This window comes from Girardinichthys multiradiatus, chromosome 12, assembly GCF_021462225.1.
Source record: "Girardinichthys multiradiatus isolate DD_20200921_A chromosome 12, DD_fGirMul_XY1, whole genome shotgun sequence".
Classification (NCBI taxonomy): Eukaryota; Metazoa; Chordata; class Actinopteri; order Cyprinodontiformes; family Goodeidae; genus Girardinichthys; species Girardinichthys multiradiatus.
In genome coordinates this window covers 44,026,211-44,049,472 of record NC_061805.1, presented here as the reverse complement: position 1 = coordinate 44,049,472, position 23,262 = coordinate 44,026,211, and the positions used below count along the sequence as shown (strand labels likewise).

Here is a 23,262-nt window from a genome sequence, read left to right as displayed (position 1 = left end):
TGGGGGACATTTTCCAGTGTTTATTTTCATAATTGCTGAAAATTCATTAGAAATATTTGACATTAAAAGAGCTCATTTCATACAAAAAAACAGGTCCAGCATTTTGTTTATGGTGAAACGCTACATAAGACAGCCTCAGCAGATAATAATAAAGCATACACAAATATGTAAACAATATCCAAACACTGTAAAAAACACCTATAAAAGCCTCCTCCATTATATACATGTTTACAAAGAGTTTAGCTTATCTAAAAAAGTACAGTGCATTGTGGAGCTTTAGAATAGGTGTATTTCAGTGCATTGTTTTAAAGGTTTCCTGCAGTAATTGCAGCCTATATACACTATATTGCCAAACGTATTGGGTCACAGCACCACATCAATGAATTCTGGTGTTCCAATCACTTCCATGGTTGCAGGTGTATAATATTTGGTGTGGAGAAACTTGACTGGCCTGCGCAGAGTCCTGGCCTCAACCTTTTTGAACACCTTTGGGATGAATTAGAGCGGAGGCTGCACTTCTGGGTTTCTGATCTATGAACAAACTTCTAAACCTTGTGGAAGATGTTTACAGAATAGGTAAAAGATGTCCTTGCTGGCAACAGTGGGTCCATCAACCAACTGGACCTTATACATTAAAAATAGCATGTGATCAAAGGCCGTGTACATGAAACGTAGACAGACAAATACCTTTGGCAATATAGTGTATGTCAGGTCTAATCAGTTTCATTCCAACTGTCCCTGATGCACTCGCATCACTGGAGGAGAAAACATTCAAAGGCGTACCATAAGTAAGCGTTTCCCTCCGCTGGTACCAGGGGAGGATTACATCACTGTTTTGTTTTGTAAATGGGATGACAGAATCGGGAGAGAGAAGGGGGGCAGGACAACTGCAGATTCAGCCAGTTTAAAACTCCCAAGTCCATCCACAGTGGGAGTTCAGTCAGCCTTCAATCCTGGTATACGAAATCGTTTAGGCCATCCTTTCGTCCTCTTCAGTCTGCGCACATCATTTCTCCAGCCACACCATCCTCTGCATCTCTTGCTTTAAGTGCAAATGATGTAAGCCCATTTGCTGTTCTGCTTGTGTAATTTTTAAAAGGCACCAATCTACAGTAAGAGAAACATAACCACATAAACACTCAAATTCTCAAAGTAGCCCTACAGAGACAAAAATGTAAGTGTAGCCAGTAGGTATGGTGCAATCAGCAGCTATTCAATTGATTTTTTTTTTTTTCCCCTTTATGTTGAAAAATATAACCTTATTTTAAATATTAAAACAAATGTCATTTTTAACAGATTTGGAAATAAGATCATATTGTGTACTTGACATTTTGCCTATAATTTTTATAAGCAGGGAGCTTTTTTCCTTGCATTGTTTTACTGCCTAATGAAGCTGCAGCCTATTAAAAAGGGGTTAGATTTTAAACAATGTTGAACTTGAAATCGTTTAATCTGGATAAAAACGGAATATAATTCATAGATTGAGTATCTCACCTGTTGCGGAAATCGCAGCCTCGCGCCCTACAGGTGTCGCCTCGCGCCGAGCAACACAAGTAAGGTGACGTGCACCGCGAGGCACAGGAAGCCTTTGAAATGGCCGCGCCCGGTTACCGCCGCCACCATCACTGTGTCCCCGCAGCCGAGGTCGCCAGGTGTCTCCCCGGCCGTCCAGCTCTTCTCCAGCTGGTCCCCGATCCTCCGCAGCCGCGACGCGAGCAGCTGAGCAACGGAGCAAGCCGAGGAGCGTCTGTGCGACGCGCTGCAGCTGGAGTCTCCCGGCCGCAGGAGAGGCTGGTCTATCGGTAGCCAGCACATCTTCTCCTCTGACGGAGCAGCCGCGCTGTTCCCCACTTGTCTTTAAATCTGGGAAGGATATATGAACCCTCCTCTTGCTCTCTCATCAAAGCTTAACTGTGCGCTCCCCAGACTATCCCCACCTCTCACTGCTGTATTATTCATTACCATGTCACATGATGTTTAGGGTTTACATCATCTTCTTCCAAAAGAAAGATGTACAAGCACTGGGTTTATGTAAAGAGTCTTTTGTTTAAGGAGATTGGACATTGTGTTCTTTTCTCTTTTATGAATGTAAATAAATATATTTGCGCTATTGAGACTTGCAGTTCACCTCACATATGAAGCACAAATGCTTACGCTAATCATTATTTACACATTTAGTCACAAATGCAACTACTCACTGAGAAATAAAACGAGTATTAGGAAAAATGAATTAAAGGAAGAGGAATTAAAAACTAGCGGAACCAATATAGAGCTGCTTTGTCCCTCTTCGGGCTGTTTATAGAGAAGGGCGAGTTTGTTTTTGTCGGTGGACCAGTTTACTTCTGCTGCTCTGAAATAGGCTGCCAATAAACTTATGCTTGGTTATTCCGTTCTGTAAAACTGCTAATTCATACTTTTTGAATGATGACATGGCAGACAATGAGCTTGTTGCCTTCAGGGAACGCTGGAATCAAGAGTTAAAGAGCAGAAAAGAAGAGAGCCCTCTCGCCTGTGCTTCTTCCTCCTCCTCTGGGGATGATCCCGGTCAATTAGGACACAAAGACTTAAACAAATCTTGTGATACTTTAAAACAAAAGGAATCAAGCTGCACCGAGGATGAGAGAAGTGGTGGAAACGCTGCTGCAGAGGCAGGTCAGCCTCAGTATGTCTCCATTGCACACAGTCTGTTGGATGGGAGGACCAGTCCCCTGCTGGACAGGATCCAGCAGGAGAAAATGAGGAGAAAGAGGCAGTTTCATAACATGACCAACATGTGCAGCGTGTCCCGGCAGCAGCAGATGCAGCCTCAGAGAAAGGTGAAGAAAGAAGAGGAGCTTGTGGATCAACTCATTCAGGATCTGGTACGATGAGGAGGATGATTGTTGAACAGAATTCCAGTGTCGTGATGACGTAGTTTTCCCCTTAAAGTTTTCTTCTGTACACAAAGTACACAAGTAAACAGTACGCAAAGTTAACCTGAGTAAAAACAAAATGTTGTTTTCAAATTATGATTTCATTCATTGACGTGGAAAGAAGCTGAACCAACCTGGCCCAATGTGAAAAAGTAATTGCCTCATGTACCATCAAGATTTCGTGACTGGCACCAAATTTCTCTCCATCAGTGTGAAGGAATTTGGACTCATTCATCTTTGCAGGACTGTCTTAATTCAGTCATATTGAATGGTTTTGAAACATGAAGGTCCTGCCACAACAATTCAATCAGTCCCGAATTTGTCACCCCAAATCCTTAATTCTTTTAGCCATTTAGAGATGGACTTCCTGTTGTTCTTTGGATCATTGTCCTGTTGCAAAACCTGTGTTCTTGGGCCAGACTCAAAGATTTAAACGACATTGTGACTGAATTTGTCTAGATTAATGCATGATGTGTTGAGATCCTGTAACCTACCTCATGTTATTAGTCAGGTTCTGTTGAGGGTTTTTTTTGCTACAGGTCAGATGGTAATGAGGCCTCAGTGTAGCTACTGAAAAATTAACCAAACAAAATTGGTAATTATACAGTTGTTTTTTTAACCCTGTAGGAGGTTGGTTTGGAGACCTATTTTCCCTTAATAATTTATTTGAAAAACGTAATTTTGTATTTCTTCTGGTTATCATTGTTTGATTTAGGTTTGATTTTCTAAAACAGGTTTGGTAAAAATACAAAAACAGAAGAAAACTGTAGGGTGGCTAAAACATTTTCATGGCTCTCTAGACAGAGTATCTAGTGTATTGTAGTGTAATCCCCCTTTTTTTTTCCAGAATGAAGTCAACGACATTCCCTTCTTTGATGTTGAGTTGCCCTACGAATTAGCCATGAAGATATTCGAGTTTCTCAACTGCGCAGAACTCGGCCGCTGTGCCCAGGTGAGCTGCAGAAAGAAATACATGCATACAAATAAATGGTTTTACTCCTTCTATAGTGGTTGTTGTTTATATTGTCGACTATTGAGGAAATAATCCAAACTCAGAGCGGTATGCCCATCTCACAATAATTACTGGATCCCTTAAAGTTGCTTTTCTTTACCTGATAATATTACACAATTTTACACAGCTTGAAGTTTTTGTTGGGGAAAAAAAAAAAACATAAAGCAATGAGAAGTTCAGCACAACTGCCAAAGTTCTATCTCAATGTTTTGTACATGTTTATTAAAGATTAAAATAGGTATGGGAAAAATACTGGTATCAAAGCATACCAGGGGGTTTAATAGTTGATGTTCAGGTATAAATCATGTAGACTCCTCAGGTCTTTACAGATCTGCTTACTCGGTGTTCCCAGGACCAGAACCAAACAAGGTGAGCAGCATTTAGTTTCAATGCTCCTCAGCTCTGGAACAAACAACCTGAAAACAGGAACTGTTGGTTCCTTTAAAGCCTGTCAATAAAATCCAAGGATAACTTTTGTTTTATTGTTTCTTTTTTCAGCGACCATAATTTGGCAGTTAGGTACTTTAATTACATTTACCTTATTTGTTCTGTAATGCTTTGAGCAGCTCATTACTTTATTTGGTGCATGATAGTAAATTACATTTTGAGTGGCAGATCCACAGCACTTGTGCAGAGAGCCCGTTTGGCAGGCGGCCCGGCTCGTTAAGCATAAATGAGTGATGCAAGCTCCTAATGTATGCTGACTTAAACCACTGTCATGTTGTCCAATCTCTTCCCAGGTGAGCAGGGCATGGAGAGTCCTCGCAGAGGATGGCGTTCTGTGGTTCAGGATGTGCCAGAGGGAGGGTTACCACCAGGATGCCAACGTGTCCAGCTCGCCCTGTTGGAAGAGCACCTTGCGAGACTGCAGGAACTCGTACAGAGCTGTCTGCTCCAACTGGAAGGTGGGCTTGAGCTGTTCTACTTCACTAAAAAAGGAACCTTTTTTTAAATCAAATTACTAAAACTGAGAGGTGAAAATGGCATTAAGTCTTCCTATCCAAAAAACACAATAACATTAGTGTGTGGTTAGCAGCAGATCTCGATCTCTGCTGTGTTCATTTGTTTGCTAACTTTTAAAAGACTTTTCATCACTAATTACCATAGGTTGTGGAAGTCAATTGGACCGTTCTCTTTTGATTTATTTGCTGATTAGAAACTGAAAATAATTATGGTGTCTTGCATCTTCTACACATTTTGTGACATTACAACTGCAAGCTTCAATTATTTATTGGGGTTTAGGCGATGGATCAACACAAAGTGGTGCATAAATGTTTAGTGAAAGGAAAAGGATGCATGATATTATAAATAAGTTACACATAAAAATCTGAAAAGTATGTCATGCATTTATTTCAGCCCCTTTTACTCTATTCTCTTTAAATAAAATCCAATGCAAACCCTTGCCTTCAGAAGTCAACTAATCAGTAAATGGAGTATGGTAAAACTATGTGTAAATTTATCTTATTATAAATATAATAGTATTTAAAATAATAGTGTTTAAAATAAACACTCAGAATTCTTATTCTAGCTTTTATTTCAATTTATGGCACATTTAGCTCCAGAGCAAAACAGGAAGAAAATGAACCAAATTTATTTCGACTTTACAGATAGTGAAGAAAAAGTAATATCAGGCTGTTTAAACACAGTAGTGTCTGTACTTTTCTTTTCTGTACAAACTCTAACATTTACCGTATAAACTGAAATATGTTAGAAGTTTAGCTTTCCTGTAAATCACTCAACTAATATTTAGTTGTAAACCCACTGGGAACTGCTTCATGCATGGTATGCAAATGGTATGCCAGAAATGGAGTGACTGGACTTGTGAAAAGACGACAGGACTTCTCTCTTACTACTGTTTTGGGCTTATGGTCTTGTTGTAACAGCCGCAGAACACGGCGACCCGTCTCTTAACCAGTACTAAAATGCATGAGTACATCACCCCTGTCTTATCCTCTTTACACTGGCTTCCTGTCCATTTTAGAATTGATTTTAAACCTTTATTGTTTGTTTTTAAAACTCTTAGCAGCCTGGTCCCACCTTATTTATCTGAACTTTTGCGGCTTTCTGATCTCTAAGGTCATCCAATCCACTTAGATGTTCCAAGATCCAGGCTTAAGCATTAGGGTGACCGGTGCATTTTTAGTGGCAGCACTCCAACTTTGAATCCAACTTTCTTTAGACCTTTGCTCCACCACTGACTCAGGCATCTTTAAATCTAATTTTGACTTATTTTTGACAGTCTTTTTATACCATATATCATGGTGGCGTTTTAGCTATGATTGTTATTTTCCTGTTGTTTTCCTTTTTATGTTTTGTGATTGGTTTTAAAGCAGTGAATAAAATGGTTCATATCAACGCATAGTTATGTGTCGGTATGGCCTAGTCAAAGCCCAGATCTAAATCTAATTGAGAATCTATGACAATACTTTGAAATTGAAGTTCATAGACCCTTTAAATCAAATCTAACTTTGCTTGAGCAATTTTGCAAAGAACAATGGGCAAAAATGTCTGTCTCTACACGTGCAAACTGGTAGAAATGTTCCCTAAAAGGCTTGCAGTAAAAGCTGGCTATACACAATATTGTCTTAAGGGATGGAATACAAATTCTCACCAACCTTTTTAGATTTTTTTTTATGTTTGATGTTTGCAATGTGAGAAAATGTAAAAACAAATTACTCCAAGGGGTAGGAATAGTTTCTCGAAAACACTGTAAATAGCACTGTAAATATTATTGCTTATAATTTTAAGCTCAGCATCTCTGTCTGTTTAGAATCGAGTGGGATGCGTCAGGCAGCTGCAGTTCGAGTTGGGGAAGATTCTGTGTAACGTCAGCTCCTGTGACAGCTTTGTGTTGGCTGGGTGAGTTTCAAGGGCGAGCGGATATCACATCTGATATCCTCTTTGTTTTAGCAGAGCTCACTTGTTCTCATTTCATCTGCATTGATTTTACTGTCGCACTAAATGAAACTCGGTCATAGATTTTTGGTGATTTAATGCAGGATGATTAAATGAATGCAGAAGACGCCGTATGTCCCTGTATAAACCAATGCCAAAATGTTGCATTTGCATTAGACTGGTGAGATGATAAAACGGGATGAAGTTTGTTTCTTTTTAGAGCTGAAAACTTTTTATGCTGAACAACATGAAGTAACTAGAATGCTAATGAGGACATGATCACCTACGCAATATTTTATATGAAATAAAGTTTGTCTTTTTGATAAACATAAAGCAGGTGATTTAAAGTTCTTATGAGCCACATTATTGCTTAAATCAACTCATTCCTGTCAGAATAGAAGCTAAAGGAACCAACTCTTCAAATCTTAGCCTCCTCTGATTGGCCAGCTCAAGTGGCCTTATTAAATCCCCTCCACACTATTTACCATGGGTTCATACTTCTGAGTCTCCTCTGGTATTTATCCACAAGTCAACTGTAGAAGACCCTATAAGAAGGAAATCAGCTTGTAGTTGAAAGATTGTCTATGTTTCCAGTTGATGAATGGATGAAGTGTAAGCTACAACTTTGAAAGTCGGAGGTCCACAAGCCCCGAGCCACCCTTAACTGCCACCACATAGCACTCTATCTTGATGTCCTTCCCAACAGGTGGTGGGCCCGTGTGGAGGTCCTATATTGCTTTTTTTGTGCTAAGCGACAGAAACCAAGGATCAACCATCAGAAAGAAACAGCAAAACCAAGAAAGAGCAACTGTTGTGGAGAAATTTAGCCCTAAAAACATGCCAGTGTCCTGCTTTTTGGTCCCCGCCCTCCCTTGTCAAAGTTTCTAATAGTGAAAGCTTGCATGTTGTCATTGAAAGCAATTATATACAATATGACTACTGAAATTAATCACACTGATTATCTTTTCTTCATGTTTCCTGTTAGTGGATGGGATAGATTAGGAAGTGAACATTTTGTCTTGGTGTGTTGTAAGCTGGAAAAATGGATAATAGCGAGTACTTGACCGATTATGACAAGGGTCAAATTGTAATCTCAAGACGACCAAGTGAAAGCTTCTTAAAAAACTGCATCTGGTGTGGGCGGTTCTCAGTCTGCAATGGTCAATATCTTTCAAAAGTGGCCCAAGGGGGCACAGTGGGGAACCGGCAGTAGGGTCATGGGCACACTGAAACACATGGTTGGCAACCGGCTGGCTTGTCTGGTCCAACTGAATAGACAAGCTACTATAGCTCAAATTTATAAAGATGTGAATAGTGGTTCTGAGAGAAATGGTCAGAATACACATTGCATCAGATTTTCTTTTGCTTATGGACCTGCATAGCTTGCAGACCAGTCAGAGTGTCCATGCTGACCTCAGTCCCCTGCTGAAAACACAGTCATAGGTCACAGGAACATCACACCTGAAGAATGGGTCAATGGAAGAACGTGGCCTGGTCTGATAAATCATGTTTTCTTTTATATCACGATATTGTGCCTAGTTGATGTATTGTCATATCTGATTTCACAGGCACTTCTTAAGCTTCCACAGGACAGGATTTGAGAATTAAACGGCAGAAAACTGATTTTAGTTGTGTTTTCAGCTACTGCACAACTAGTGAATGTAGTCTCATTATTGCTTTAAAAAAATCCCTCTAAATTACACAAATAACAACTGTAGTTATTGAGGAAGAAGGACATGAATTGCTGCTTAATCAGCTAAACCTGCCCTGAACTAGCTGGTATGAGACAGTGATAAATTGTGAGGGACCTCAAGGGCTCAATGTGGTGCCCTTAACGAGATCTGGACCATCTCCTGGGACAATTGCTACTAGATTCCCATTAGTCTTGCTGAATCCCTTTAGAGAGGACAGCATGTTTGTATGGTTTCAAATTAGCAGATGTGTGGCACACAGTAACTTCACATCGAAGTCACTTAATAATGTGTATGATATGACTTGAAATTAGTGGTAAATCCTCGGTTTTATGCAAATGCTGTTGACAAATTTATGATGTCCGTACATTCCTTATTAAGGGTATTTAAAGAGTAATTTAGTTAAGTGAAACTATTTGAATTTGTCTAGAAAAGAAATCAATGGCAGTTAAAGCAGTCAAGATTGATTTGATTTGTGACAGAAAACCGGTGGAAAAGGAGTTTGCTTTTTAGAAGAGCAACAGGAGAAGCAGCAGCCATGAAGCCAGCTCTGTCATAGTGACAGAAAGAACAGTTCTGCTGATGCCTGCACAAAGGCTGCTGTAGTCTGAGCAGAAACTTCTCCCCAAATTAAAGTTTGCTGGGAGAGATCCATTATCAAAGTCATCCTGATAGCTGGCATTTTGATGATGCACCAATTAAGGAAAAAAGTGTGCACTTCTTCTCCTGCCAAACACTGGAAATCCACCCCCAAACACGCAGAGCCGCTCACATACACGCTCTTTGTCAAACTGGCTGTTACTGCACGACACATTGCAGCTCCAAGGCGCTTAGATATGATTGTATCTGTGAAAGTCGCAGCAAGCTCGTCTCTCGCAGTGATAGCTAATCAGCCTGGGCGAAGAGGCAGGACAGGAGGTGTGTGGAGTTCAGAACGGAGCGCTGATCTGCTCCATTTGGGAGACATTGCTCCTCATACAAAAGAGAAGTGGGCAGATGGTGGCCTTCAAAAGATCACACACCATCTTCAAGTCCTTAAAGTGTTTGAAGGAATCTTTGGCCTTTTTATTCAGCTGAAAGCTAATCTGGTGGAAATGAATGACCTCTGTCATTCTAAGAATGGATATTAATTTGATTGTAATTTTCAAGACTCCATGTAACAAAGACATTTAAACAATAGTAATTCTGCTGTTCTGTTGTATTTAAGGTACACATCTGGTGATGTTAGGCTTTGGAATACGTTGCACTGGGATTTAACATCCTCGTACCTCAAAACCAACAGTCTGTCAGCGAACACACACCCTAGACCACACGTTAGTCATGTCCAGGTCAACAGCACAGTGGCTGCTGCTTCCTACGAGGATGGTAAGTGGGTGTTTGTTTAAAGTTGGGGTAAATGTTTGGGTTCTGTTTGTTTGTGCAATGAATCATGACATTACAGCGCCCCCTGGTAAAGATGTGCAAACAGCCTCTAAATAAATTCAACATAATTAAGCATAATCTCACACTATTCAATTTAGAGGAAGCCAACATTTCAGATTGTTTTTCACACAGTCAAAAATATGAAAGTTTCTTTAATTTAAAAGCACAAGTAATTTTAGTGTGAGTTTTTAATTTCATTTTATCTGTTATACAATGACCTAAACACAAAGAAACAAAGATCTGTAAATCATTGCTGCATGTTTACCTCATTATAAGAAAGGCATACAAAGTCCTAAAATTTTGGGTCGTTTGTTTGCTATTTTCTATGCTCCGTACCTTTCAAACACTTGCTTTATTTAGCTAAGTTTATTAATTGGGTTCCCTGAAGTCCGCTAATGAGTTAGTCAATGGATGCTTGTGGTCCTGTTTACTATGGATTGAAAACTAAAGCAAAAAACATGGTTAATAAAAGACAAATTCTTTGTGTTGAACCTAACATTATCTATTTTATGAATGTTTTTTTTTTTTTTGCATGTTTTGAATAAATGTTCTCAAGCTACTGGCTGGAATTTCCTAATTTCTTTGTTTGACATTGTGCTACTGTAAAAAAAAAAACCATACGTTTATTATGAGGCTTTTTTGCACATCTAGAGGTGGCAATAAATGTAAAGGGTACTGTATGAAAAGCTTTTTTGCAAGGATGAAACTTGACGATAACTGGAAAGTTGTTTGATCTGGAGTTAGCTCCAGACAAGTTTATCAGAACAAAGTCTTCTAAAGATCGGCTGCCTCACTGTATGGGCAATCAGCAATATATTAGACATTTCTTAACAAAGGGGTAATTATATCTAGGATCTATCCATTTAAATTCCTGTTAAGACTTCTCGTTTAGTTAAGCATTAAGTGTAGCACCAAAGCTCTTCTGCACATGGACGCCAGAGCTCCTTTAGTCAGAGGCTGTGTTTCTGGTATAGGCTGTGTAGACCTGTGGAGTACAGAAACCGGTGGGGAGCCCATCCACCACTACCAGAGTCCTGGGAGGATCCAGGCTTTTGGTCTGAGTCTGGACAGTCCCGTCCTGGTCTCTGCCACAGGAACAAAGGTTCGGCTCGACAGCGCAGACGATTATGGACACTGGAGGACAGTCTGTGAGACTAAGTTACCCAAAACGGTAAGTGGAACACTTTGTCTTCATTTGTAGTAAATGTCTAACGCTGAAGTGGTATTCTGAACTGTACCTTTATCTCTTAAATGGCAGGTAGAGAGCCTGACTCTGGTACCCAACCGGACAGAACAGTCCCCACTGGTGGTTTTAGCAGCTGGAGAAGACATCTACTTGTTGAACCCTCAGGAGGAAGAGCAGCCAAGGACTCTGCACTCTGTTTATGGTCATCCTGTAACCTGTTTGGATGCATCTAACACTCTCTCTGCTTTTGGGGTGAAGCGCACAGGCTGGGCCATGCATGATGGAGGCAACAAGGTGGGTTAAGTTTCTGGTAACTTATAGAATGCTGGTCTGAGAACAGCACCTCCTAATTTCCGGTAGAAATGATAATTGGCATTTCATGTGAGTCTTAGAGTTGTGAAAAGACTTCAATTATCAGCTTTAACCTCGAATGTATCGTTATTAAGTATTGTGACTTTCAATGTGGGTTTGGTCATTTTGATGTTTTCTACTTGATCCTAATATAGTTTTCTTTACGTATTTGCAAACTACATAGATCCAAAGAAGTGGAGATTTCCCTATATCTGTTCATAACCATAATATGTAAGGTAGAGTCAAGCTTTGTTGAATTGTGCAGGGGGCAGGAGAGAGAGAGAGGAGGCAAAGCAGGGAGAGAGTTGAGCTTTAAGACAGCCTGATGGATAAAGTTAACTCTTGGTCTGCTGATCCTGGCCTGGAGAGTCTGCAGGTTCTTTCCAGATGAAAAACCTGTGAATATGGTGGTTGGGACTCCCTGCAACACAGAGGGCTCTCCGGGTTAGGCAGGTGTTTTAAATGTCAGGAAAGAAGAGCACCAACAAGCCATACCACACTGAGGCAGCTTGTCAGTAGAAGATGCTCATGATGGGGTCTAGCTTCTCACATACCTGTAAAAATATATATTTTATGTTTTTAGCTATGTGTTTTTTTTTCTTGTCACACCAAAAACAGTCGACTCAGGTCACCTACAAAATAATCCGTGGATCCGCAAAGGTAAACAGCTGCTTATTCGGAAAGGTGTCATAATTTTAAGTAACTAGTAGTTAAAATAAAGAAAATTAAAATTAAATAAAAAAAATTGTGCTGTTTTCTATTTAAATCGAACAATTAAAACAAGTCAACCTTTTCAGAACCAAAAATTATTACAAAATATGAAATATAACTGTTTACCCTTTGAGAATGGCTGCATGCACATTTGCAGCGGCTTCTCCAGTTAAAGTGTGTTCATTTTGGCCTCCAGGATTTTTTTTCTGTTGGCATTGAGGATAACCTTTGAAGAAGAATGAAGGACGACAAAAAAGTGTGCGAAGGAGGAGAATAGATGAGCAACGCCTAAGAAGGCAGCCAGCTGATCCAGTGGGGATGCACAGAAAACAGTGCATTGCACCAGCAAACTGTTTGCCAAGCACTGCTTAGATAACCAACTTGCATAACACTGCTTTTTCCTACATGAAGACTATAGGATGTTGGTAGGCAGACACTGCTGACCATTAATTTTGATCTTGTGAATCTGCAGGAAAATACTGCTTCATTGATATCCTCCAGATACACAACAATTAATTTCAGTATATATGTTTTTTAATATCTATGGAATGACAAGTTACTTGTTACTTATTCTTAGATACGTGTTGTGCCATAGGTGACCTTAATCAGGACTTGAGTTTTGTTTTGTATACTTATAGCACAATTGAGCTAAGTTAATCGTGTTAACCCATTCGGGTCCCAAGGGCAGATAAATTAGGGAGGATTTTGTCAGGAAGAGCATCTGATGTACAACTTGAGCCAAAACAAATCTGCAGATCACAAAAATGACTGCTATACCGTGTCGGTTAAGGCCCAGGTTAACAACATACCGCCTTTTGTGCTGTTGACCAACAGGGTGCTGAAGGGAAATAGATATTTTATGTGTACAAGAGTCCAGATGGAAGGGAAGCGGGGCCAGGAGCCTCAGTGGTGGTTTCAAACTGTTTTACCATGGTACAGATATAAAGAGCGATGGAGTAGACTTAAACTTGAAGGAGCAGTTTCTGAAGAGTGTTTTGAACACGACTAGAATTTTAGTCAGGATCATTATCTTGAAGCTAGAAGTTGAAGGCATTATGTTAAATGTTGTCAGAGTATATAAAGCAGATTTCAACAGACATGTTATTAAAAGAAACAGAGGTGACCATGAGGTAACATGAGAGCTACATCAGGCTTTACAGCCAATATTGAATGGACTCGATTATATTTTCTGAAACACAATTTCTAGACTAAGACACACTTTTCTAATATAAAAAAAATCTCTATCAGTGCAAACTCTCCTAAGGCTATTTCTGCATTACCATTTAAACATGTACAGCCATGTAAAAAGCTGGTATTACTCCCTTTTAGCTGGAATGAGTTCAGTGACACACTTTTTGTAGCTATCTGCCAGTATAAGACATTACTTTGATGAAAGTTTGCCCCACTTTCCACTTTTAGTATAGAGATGCTTAATGGTTTCCTGCATGTACAGCTCTTTTCAAGTCAGCCCACAGCATCTCGGTGAGATCAAGGTTGGGGCTTTGACTCGGCCCAGGACTTTCAATGTCTCAATTCTCAGCCAGTCTTTGGGGGATGGGGATGTTTTGGCTCATTGTCATGTTTTAGGGTCCAGTTCTGCCTAAGCTTTACTTTTTTTTATAGGTGGTCTCACATTTTTCTCGAGCACCCTCTGACATATGGTAAAATTCACAGTGACTTGTGTGATGGTGAGCTGGTCAGGGTCAAAGCATCCCCAAACCATGACACCTCCAACTGTATGATTCACACTTGCCATCAGGTTGTTTTCCTATAATACTATAATAACTCACCGGCCACTTTATTAGGTACACCTGTCCAACTCCTCGTTAATGCAAATTTCTAATCAGCCAATCACATGGCAGCAACTCAATGCATTTAGGCATGTAGACATGGTCAAGACAATCTGCTGCTGTTCAAACCGAGCATCAGAATGGGGAAGAAAGGTGATTTAAGTGACTTTGAATGTGGCATGGTTGTTGGTGCCAGACGGGTTGGTATGAGTTCAGAGACTGCAGATCTACTGGGATTTTCACACACTACCATCTCTAGAGTTTAGAGAATGGTCTGAAAAAAAGAAAATATCCAGTGAGCAGCAGTTCTGTGGGCGTAAATGCCTTGTTGATGCCAGAGGTCAGAGGAGAATGGCCAGACTGGTTTGAGCTGCTAGAAAGGCAACAGTAACTCAAATAACCACTCGTTACAACCAAGGCATGCAGAAGAGCATCTCTGAATGCACAACACATTGAACCTTGAGGAGGATGGGCTACAGCAGCAGAAGACCACACCGGGTGCCACTCCTGTCAGCTAAGAACAGGAAACTGAGGCTACAATTCGCACAGGCTCACCAAAATTGGACAATAGAAGATTGGAAAAACGTTGCCTGGTCTGATGAGTCTCGATTTCTGCTGCGACATTCGGATGGTAGGGTCAGAATTTGGCGTCAACAACATGAAAGCATGGATCCATCCTGCCTTATATCAACGGTTCAGGCTGGTGGTGGTGGTGTAATGGTGTGGGGGATATTTTCTTGGCACACTTTGGGCCCCTTAGTACCAATTGAGCATTGTGTCAATGCCACAGCCTACCTGAGTATTGTTGCTGACCATGTCCATCCCTTTATGACCACAGTGTACTCATCTTCGGATGGTACCTTCCAGCAGCATAACGCGCCATATCATAAAGCATGAATCATCTCAGACTGGTTTCTTGAACATGACAATAAGTCCACTGTAGTCAAATGACCTCCACAGTCACCAGATCTCAATCCAATAGAGCACCTTTGGGATGTGATGGAACGGGAGATTCGCATCATGGATGTGCAGCCGACAAATCTGCACCATCTGTGTGATGCTGTCATGTCAATATGGACCAAACTCTCTGAGGAATGTTTCCAGTACCTTGTTGAATCTATGCCACGAAGGACTAAGGCTGTTCTGAAGGCAAACGTTCTGTTTGAGATTATTTTTGTTATTAAAACTTTATTCCTGAGGAACTGGTTTTATCTACAATTCTGTCTGTCAGACTTTTGTCTGGTCTTCATGTTTTTCTTAGAAACCAAAGGTTTCATACTAACTTTCATACATACTCATGAAAGTTGGATTAAGAGGTTGTTTAGACCTAAAGTCTGGCAAGGGCATTTTGAAGAAAAAGCAAAGCTCTTAAATATGAAAAGTAAAATCTGAGGCTTTTGTGTACACCACATGCTGGAACCAAATCACATTTTGGTAATGCTTATTTTGTACGTTACATACATCCTTACAATACTTAGTCGAACTGACAACATGTGTTAATGGAAGCGATGGAGCTGAGTCAAGGTTTTGTCTGGGGTAAATGAGAATGCATCTGGAATTTAGACGTTCTGTAAAAAGGACTGCTAGCTACCTTGATCTCCGTAATTGTAATGAAAGGTTTCCATTAGAGGTAACAAGGCCAATCGTTTTCTCTGCAGGTGGATAATGAAAAAATAAGACGGTAAACTAAGTAAATTGTAATTTGGTTTTGTTAAATGGAAATATGCTGGTTATTCACAAATACAATCCATTGCAGAAAAATCAGTGAGGACAAACATTTGAGGAGTATGCTATTAATATTTTGATTGAACACCCATCTTCCATTGTAAGTGAATTAAGCTCTTATAGGTGAAAGATGTGTGATCTCTTGAAACATACATGTTTCATGTTTAGAGGTCGTGAACTTTTACAACCAGCATTTGTTGGTCTAAATATAAGCTTGGTCCTGTAGTGGCATAGTCACCATCACCTTGTGTCCCTTTAGAAATGACAGTCATGACCCTGTGGGGGTTTGTTTATATCTGACATAACTATCCTAAGTTACAGCAAACCCTCTCTGGACGCTGCTCTTAATTACCACAACCTTTGAGTGTACTTTTATCAAGTGTTGTTTCTCAACCAGCTTCTGTTTGTTTCTAATAATACAGTGTTTCCAAGGGCCTTGTGCAGCTAATTGACTCTTAAACCTTTACTTAGTACAAAGAGCCTTGAGACAAACTACTCTGTTGGGAGATACTACTCTTGGGCTGTTTATGCCGTCGAGAACACTTTACCGTTGCTGCTTTTTCAACATAAATTATAAAGCAGGCAGCCTCAAAATGTGCACAGTGGAAGATTTTCTTAATATTATCTTAAAAGGAGACGGCATTCACAGGAAATATTGTAATAGAGTTGTAGCTTGGAGCGAAAACACCCACTTATGTGAATTTCTAAAAGAGTCTGTAAGGGGTTTTCTTTTTTGGCAAAACTGCTGCACTGACATCATACTTTCAACAAAAGTGGATGTCCTTATTCAATGGCAGCACTAAAGCACCACATAGTGGACCATAAGGAGAGTACTACTGATGTCTGACTATAATAAGAGAGTCTTCTCTATGACTTTTTGTTTTTTTGGGTTTTTTTTTTACAGCAAACTGAAAGGTTAATAACTTTTATTCAGTTAAAGGTGCTGCATTAATATGGGAAGAAACTTTTGCCATCAGAAACTGAATTTAATTTCTCAGACTGATTCTGTATTTGTGTAATTTGAAATTAAATGCATTGGTTTGAAAATGAATTTCACTTAATTGAAACTGAATTTAATGGTTTGAAACTGAATTCATTTGCTCTGAAAATGTATTTTGTTGAACTGAAAATTCAGTTTCACTACTCTTACTTTCAGTTCTAAAATTCAGTTTTTTGTGTCACACATCTGAGTCCTTGAAGCCACAGATTCAAACACAAACACAGATTCACGGATGTCATTCACTATTGCTGTGTCCAAATTGAGGGGCTGCATTCTTTGAAGGACGCATTTGTTGGCCGATTACGTCATTGTGAGGCAATGAAGTTTACAGCTTCGCAGGCTCCTCCAAATAGGGCCGACAAATGCGTCCTTCTTTTTCCCAGATACGAAGGATGGGTCCGGTGTATCCTTCGTGGGCCACCTTATCCCATGATTCATTGAGGGTCAAAGTAGATTGTGCTAACGGAAGTAGCAAAACCAAAGAGGAGAGGGAAAAGCTGTGGATAAAGTTGGATGTATTGCGCTTTCTGTGAAACAAAATAACTTGTTTTTAGACTAGAATGTAGCTGTGTAAACCTGAAATATCTGCTCGGTTTATCAAGATTTCACTTAATTTCACACGTGCTCCGACGTGTTCAGAGACGTCCGCTTCTGCTGCCCTGACACCGGGCTCACAGCCGGCTCGCCTCGCCAGCGCACAGCCGACCGGGGGGTTGAGGTGCGAAGAACCCCGAGACAACAGCTTACTCCTGGCACGTTGTTTTCAGGCCCCTGCTGGGTTGTTTCCCCAATGGATGGAAGTTAAACACAGACATAATTCAGTCAGATGATATCTAATGTTGATGTATTATTTTTATGCTCTACAAATAAACTGATTTAAATGTTGTTCCTAAAGTTAATATGTTAGTGTTTAAATTGTTACATTTTTACAAATAGATTTACAAATAGATTTTTATATTTGTTTTTTCTATGAACACAAAACTTTAACAATTTAAATGGCTGAATAATGAACAAGATTATAAAACAAGAAAAAAGGCCATTAGGGCTCCATTAGGGCTTCACAGCTCTGTGCTTCACGCTATCACTGTTGCTAGGCAACATAAGGTACGCTGAGGTAAAGGCAGGGGAAACGCAGACCGACGTAACACCGGCCGCACCATGCTAATCTGGCATGTTTAGCTAATAGCTACAGGTAGCATAAGTGTTGCTGTTTGACCATCATTTGTTTACACGATTTCTTGATTTCTTATAGATGGTCATTTGACTTGGTGATGGACATCCGCTAAGCTCATGTATACTGCACTGCTCCAGTTCAAAATGCCGTAAAGGAAGTTTAACCTGTTGTGAAACGTAAATCGATAAATCTGTTTGATTAATCTAAGGCTATCTTCAAGGACCCGGATGTGTGACACAAAAAACTGAATTTTAGAACTGAAATTGAATTTTAGAGCTGAAAGTGAAAGTAGGCAAACTGAACAACGAAATACATTTTCAATGCAAATTAATTCAGTTTCAAACCATTAAATTCAGTTTCAAACCAATAAATACAGTTTCAAACCAATAAATACAGTTTCAAACCATTAAATTCAGTTTTCAAACCAATAAATTCAGTTTCAAACCTTTAAATTCAGTTTCAAATCAATGCATTTAATTTCAAATTACAGATTCAGTCTGAGAAATTCAAATTCAGTTTCTGATGGCACAAGTTTCTTCCCATACATTAATCTCACTGAAATAATTCCAAAACTATATAATTACCTAGTTATGTTTGTAATTGCTGTCAGTCCTAGCTCTTGTTTTTTACTATGTGTGTTCCCTCCCATTATCATAAGACTGGTTTTTTTTTGTGTTGAACAGTTGGCTTTTTACATTTTCAAGAATGTCAGCGAGTGAGGTTATAGCAATCTCTCTTGCCCCAGAAATAGCAGTTTTGGTCCATACACTGTGATGTGTTTTCTGTATTGATGGAGAGAATAATAATCTTTGATAATTTATGTAAAAATAGTAGACCACTGTTTTATGTAGGAGAAGCTACATGACCAGTTGCTGAGTTGGCAGCCGCCTGATCAAGTGAGGATGCACAGACTTGAGGTTTGATCAGAGATAGAGGCTGGGCAGCAGACTTGTTAGCCAGGCATAGCTGAGACCTGACCTATATTAAGTAACAACACCACTTTTTGTTTATGCTTACCGTTGAGCCCAAAATTATTCACACCCGTGGAAGAGTTAGATTTAAAATATTTATGTCAAAATGGATCAAAATCTCATTGTTAAATCTAGGGTATGAAGAATTAAGACACATCTGAAGGCAAATGTATGGCAATCCTGTACTGGCATTGTGTAACTAATAATTTGGCCAGAGTGTATATCCTGATGCTTCGGCACATATCCGAGCTGAAGCTCAGGCCGTAACAGAAGAGGTGGTACTACCACTAGCCATCAGTCAGTACAGCATTGGTTACCATGGAGACTGAATGCAGGCTGTTGTATAAACTTTGCTGCCCAAGGAGTTACAATAAGCCCTCCTGCCACCTGAAGAAGGTTCTTCCTCACTGTTATCCTCAAGCAAGGGAAACATCATTTGGTTTCATTATATATATTGAATGAACATAATGTATTGTAATGGTTTTTTTCCCTTAAGTAGGTTAAACTCAATAAATGTATGTTTAATGTAAATTTGTAATTGAAGAATTTAATTAATTTCACATAAATAAATAAATAAATAAAGGGCTGCACGGTGGCGCAGTTGGTAGCACTGTTGCCTTGCAGCAAGAAGGTCCTGGGTTCGAGTCCCGGCCGGGGGTCTTTCTGCATGGAGTTTCCATGTTCTCCCCGTGCATGCGTGGGTTCTCACCGGGTACTCCGGCTTCCTCCCACAGTCCAAAGACATGCCTGTTAGGTTAATTGGTCACTTTAAATTGCCTTTAGGTGTATTAATGAGTGTGGGCGTGGTTGTTTGTGTGTTACCCTGCGACGGACTGGCGACCTGTCCAGGGTGTACCCTGCCTCTCGCCCATAGACTGCTGGAGATAGGCACCAGCTCCCCTGCAACCCACTATGGAATAAGCGGTAGAAAATGACTGACTAAATAAATAAATACACTAAAATAAATACTACTACTAAAGAATACCAAGAGAGCACTTGGTTAAGTGGAAGAGACAACATTTTAAAGCAATTACAAATTGCATAAATTTTAGCATTTCAAACCCCTTCCCTCCAAATCCAGTTTGTTATCCAAACTCATCTCAAATTTCTCATTCAAAACTTTCAGTTTTTTACCAGGTTAGAAAATGTCTCATCTTCTAGGTGAAAAGTAGTATTTCATCTTAGACTAAGTTAGTTTTACTTCAAACAGAAGCTTGTTAAATTCTTTTTTCTTCTCTGATCTGGGCCATAATTCTGCTCTAAATAATGCCAAATCATGATCAGTGAACGCTGTCATCAATTAACATATTTTACAAATTTAATTAACTTGTCTTTCACTCTTGTTTCACTCCTATCAGCTGTTTCTTACAGCGCAGATGACAAAACACAATTTGGCCGCCACTGTTTTTACTGTCTTTAGAAAGGGAAACATATGCTTCATTAAAACCTGTCAATATGCACAGAGCTGATATCCGAGGAAATCATCTCACACCGTTTTTCACACTCAAGCGTGACACGTTTTTATTTACAGCATCTCAACTCAGATGTACTGAATGGCATTAACCCGTTTTGGTAACTTTATTCAGACTTTGCAGTTATTTTCTCTTCATTAGTTTTCATCAGTTTCATTATTGAACCTGTGTTCAGACTGTAGATCTTTCTGCTCCTCTTTCTTATCTTTGTCCTGCATGTGTGTACAATACGTGTGTGTGTGGCTGAGGATTGCCTCCAGATCCTTGTTACTCCTTGCCTTCCTCTTGTCAGTGGACCAACATCACCTGGGCAGCCACCCAGCTCGTGGCTCTGCATTCAACACGAGCTGGCATTGGCATTGGCAAACAATTCACCAACCGCAGAGGCTTCAAACCTCAGAGCCCAAGTCCTGTCAGAAATACTGTTGTTTCTTTATGAGGAAGAGACCAAATGAGCAGATTTGTTATAGAAACTGAGTGAACACAATGTCAGTAAGTTCTGATCAAGAGGCCACTTTTAAATCCAAAAACATAAGATAAACTATAACTGTGATATTATACAGTTCCTGCACAAACAAATGTTAAAGTTGAACCAATTTTAAACTATTTTAATACTTTAAACATCAGCTGAAATATCCTAATGTGAATGAATATCCACCAAGGTCTTTCAAGGCAGAACCCTTCAATCTCCCACCAAAATGTATTTGTTTTTCTTTTGTCCAAACTCAGTGAGCAAATTAGAGTTAAATTAAAAAACTTAAAACACATCACAGCAAAATATTCTTAGACTTTAGGATCCTATAATGGAATTAAATCACATACTTAACAAAATAAGCTATTACATGGGCAACACATTTGTTTTTGATCTCATACCCCTCACTTGTGTGCCTGTGTTTACAGCCAGGAGGAAATATTTCAAACTCTCTGTGCAGAGGGTGGTTCTGGTTTCTTACAATGGCCCTGGCTTTCCGCACCACCAGCTGCTCATATACAGCATATAGTGAGGTCTGTGGGAGGCCTATTATTTTGCTGGCCACCTTTGCCAACCTGCTTTATTGACAGTCAAGAATGAAATCAGTCTATAGAGTCACAAATTAATATAAAATGGCAGTTTCGGCTTTTAGGCAAGGAAAAATTATTTGGATAGCTCATTTCAGTAACAAGACAATTCAAAGTGTTTTACATGATAAAAACAAAAAATATATTGCAGTGACCAAATAAAGGCAAGTAAAGAAAACTTAGACTACAGCATAACTATTCAACATAACTTAGGGATAACCTGTTAATCTTAAGTGTTAGGAAATTTTGTCATACAGTATATTCAGTAAATCATAAACTATCTTTGCTCTTACCTGCCCCTTCATAATACTATTATTTAAATTGAAACAAAAACACTCCAGGTACAGTTTTGAGGCAGTTTATTCGGTTTCTGTGACATTTATTGCTTACAAAATGTCTGAAATAGTACGATAATGTCTGATGGTCAACACTTTATAAGGTGGCACTTTAAAGGCATTAACCTGAGTATGGAGTGAGACACTATCAACTATATGAAAGTAACCTCTGTGAGACACACTCTTTTTATTAGAGATACAGAGATCAGTCTTTCACCACGTGATGCAGATGTTTAGTTTTCTCTCTGTTTAATCCTGACCTGCTTCTAACATTTTTCTTTTCAATGACTGAAGTAATCAGAATCAGCTTTATTGCCAAGTTCGTAGATACAAACAAGGAATTTGACTCCGGTACACTTTGCTTTTTGGTTTTGTTTTTGCATTACAGAATATACATATTTACAATGTACAATATTCACATATATAATAAAAAGGTGCATTTGCAACATCTGTATGCTGTTGTTTTGTACTGTATTGAATGTTCAACAGAGAAACAGCTTGGGGGAAGAAACTGTCTCTGTGGCAGCTGGTTTTAGTGAACAGTGCTCTGTAGCGGCGGCCTGAAGGTAAAACTCTAAACAGTTTATGTGCAGGGTGTGTGGGGTCTGCAGAGATTTTAGCAGCTCTTTTCCTGACCCTAGACCTGTATAAGTCCTGGATGGAGGGAAGGTCAGCCCTGATTATTCTCTCTGCATTCCTGATTATTCGTTGCAGTCTGGACCTGTCCTGTTTTGTGGATGAGCCAAACCACACTGAGATGGATGAAGACAGGACAGATTGAATGATGGCAGTGTAGAAGATGACCAGCAGCTCCTGTGGAAGGTTGAACTTCTTGAGTTGCCTCAGGAAGTACAGTCTCTGCTGGGCCTTCTTTCGAACAGTGTCTATGTGTGAAGACCATCTCAGGTCCTCAGAGATGGTGGTTCCTAAGAACCTGAAGTTATCCATGGCCGATACAGTGTTGTTGAGGATGGTGAGGGGAGTGTATGGGGGTGGTGTTCTCCAAAAGCCCACCACCATTTCCACAGTCTTGAGTGGGTTCAGTTCAAGGTACTTCTGACTGCACCATTGTGTACCAGCCGATCCACCTGCTGTCTGTATGCAGACTCATCACCATCCTGGATCAGTCCAATGACAGTGGTGCCATCTGCAAACTTAAGGAGTTTCACGGACGAGTCCGGTGAGGTGCAGTCATTTGTGTACAGGGAGAAGAGGAGTGGGGACAGAACACACCCCTGGGGGGCACCAGTACTTATTGATCTGGATCGGGAGAAGATGCTCCCCAGTCTCACCTGCTGCTGTCGGTCTGTCAGGAAGCTGTTGATCCACTGACAGGTGGAGGCTGGGATGTTGAGCTGGTAAAGTAATCTGCTGCAAGTTCCTCAACAGAGGAAGTAGTTTGGAAATCATCTGAAAAGAAACACAATTTTCCACATTCCTGCATCAAAGTATGTGCCCCTAACCTTTATCTGAGTTTGAATAAACCCAAAACAAAGTGCATTAAAAAAAACGTCTTTTGGGTCAAAAAAGGTTTGTTTCTTTTTTGATAAATCTCA

At 39.8% G+C, this 23,262-nt stretch overlaps 1 protein-coding gene and 1 long non-coding RNA gene across 2 annotated transcripts in view; one reads left to right on the top strand and one right to left on the bottom strand.

The window, feature by feature from the left end:
• Positions 1 to 5: 5 nt before the first annotated feature.
• On the bottom strand, positions 6 to 2,048 carry LOC124877711. Its single transcript, XR_007040589.1, has 2 exons — positions 1,495 to 2,048; positions 6 to 1,107 (listed from the first exon to the last, which is right to left on the bottom strand). It is a non-coding gene; the product is annotated as an uncharacterized LOC124877711 (long non-coding RNA).
• A 234-nt stretch (positions 2,049 to 2,282) lies between these two features.
• Positions 2,283 to 23,262, top strand: part of fbxw8 (F-box and WD repeat domain containing 8) — a 29,561-nt gene continuing 8,581 nt past the window's right edge. Inside the window, exons 1-7 of the mRNA XM_047381130.1 lie at positions 2,283 to 2,861; positions 3,760 to 3,864; positions 4,665 to 4,829; positions 6,695 to 6,783; positions 9,718 to 9,875; positions 10,907 to 11,103; positions 11,191 to 11,412. Coding sequence (XP_047237086.1) covers positions 2,430 to 2,861; positions 3,760 to 3,864; positions 4,665 to 4,829; positions 6,695 to 6,783; positions 9,718 to 9,875; positions 10,907 to 11,103; positions 11,191 to 11,412 — 1,368 coding nt within the window. The 5' untranslated portion in view covers positions 2,283 to 2,429. The remainder of the gene's footprint in view (positions 2,862 to 3,759; positions 3,865 to 4,664; positions 4,830 to 6,694; positions 6,784 to 9,717; positions 9,876 to 10,906; positions 11,104 to 11,190; positions 11,413 to 23,262) is intronic.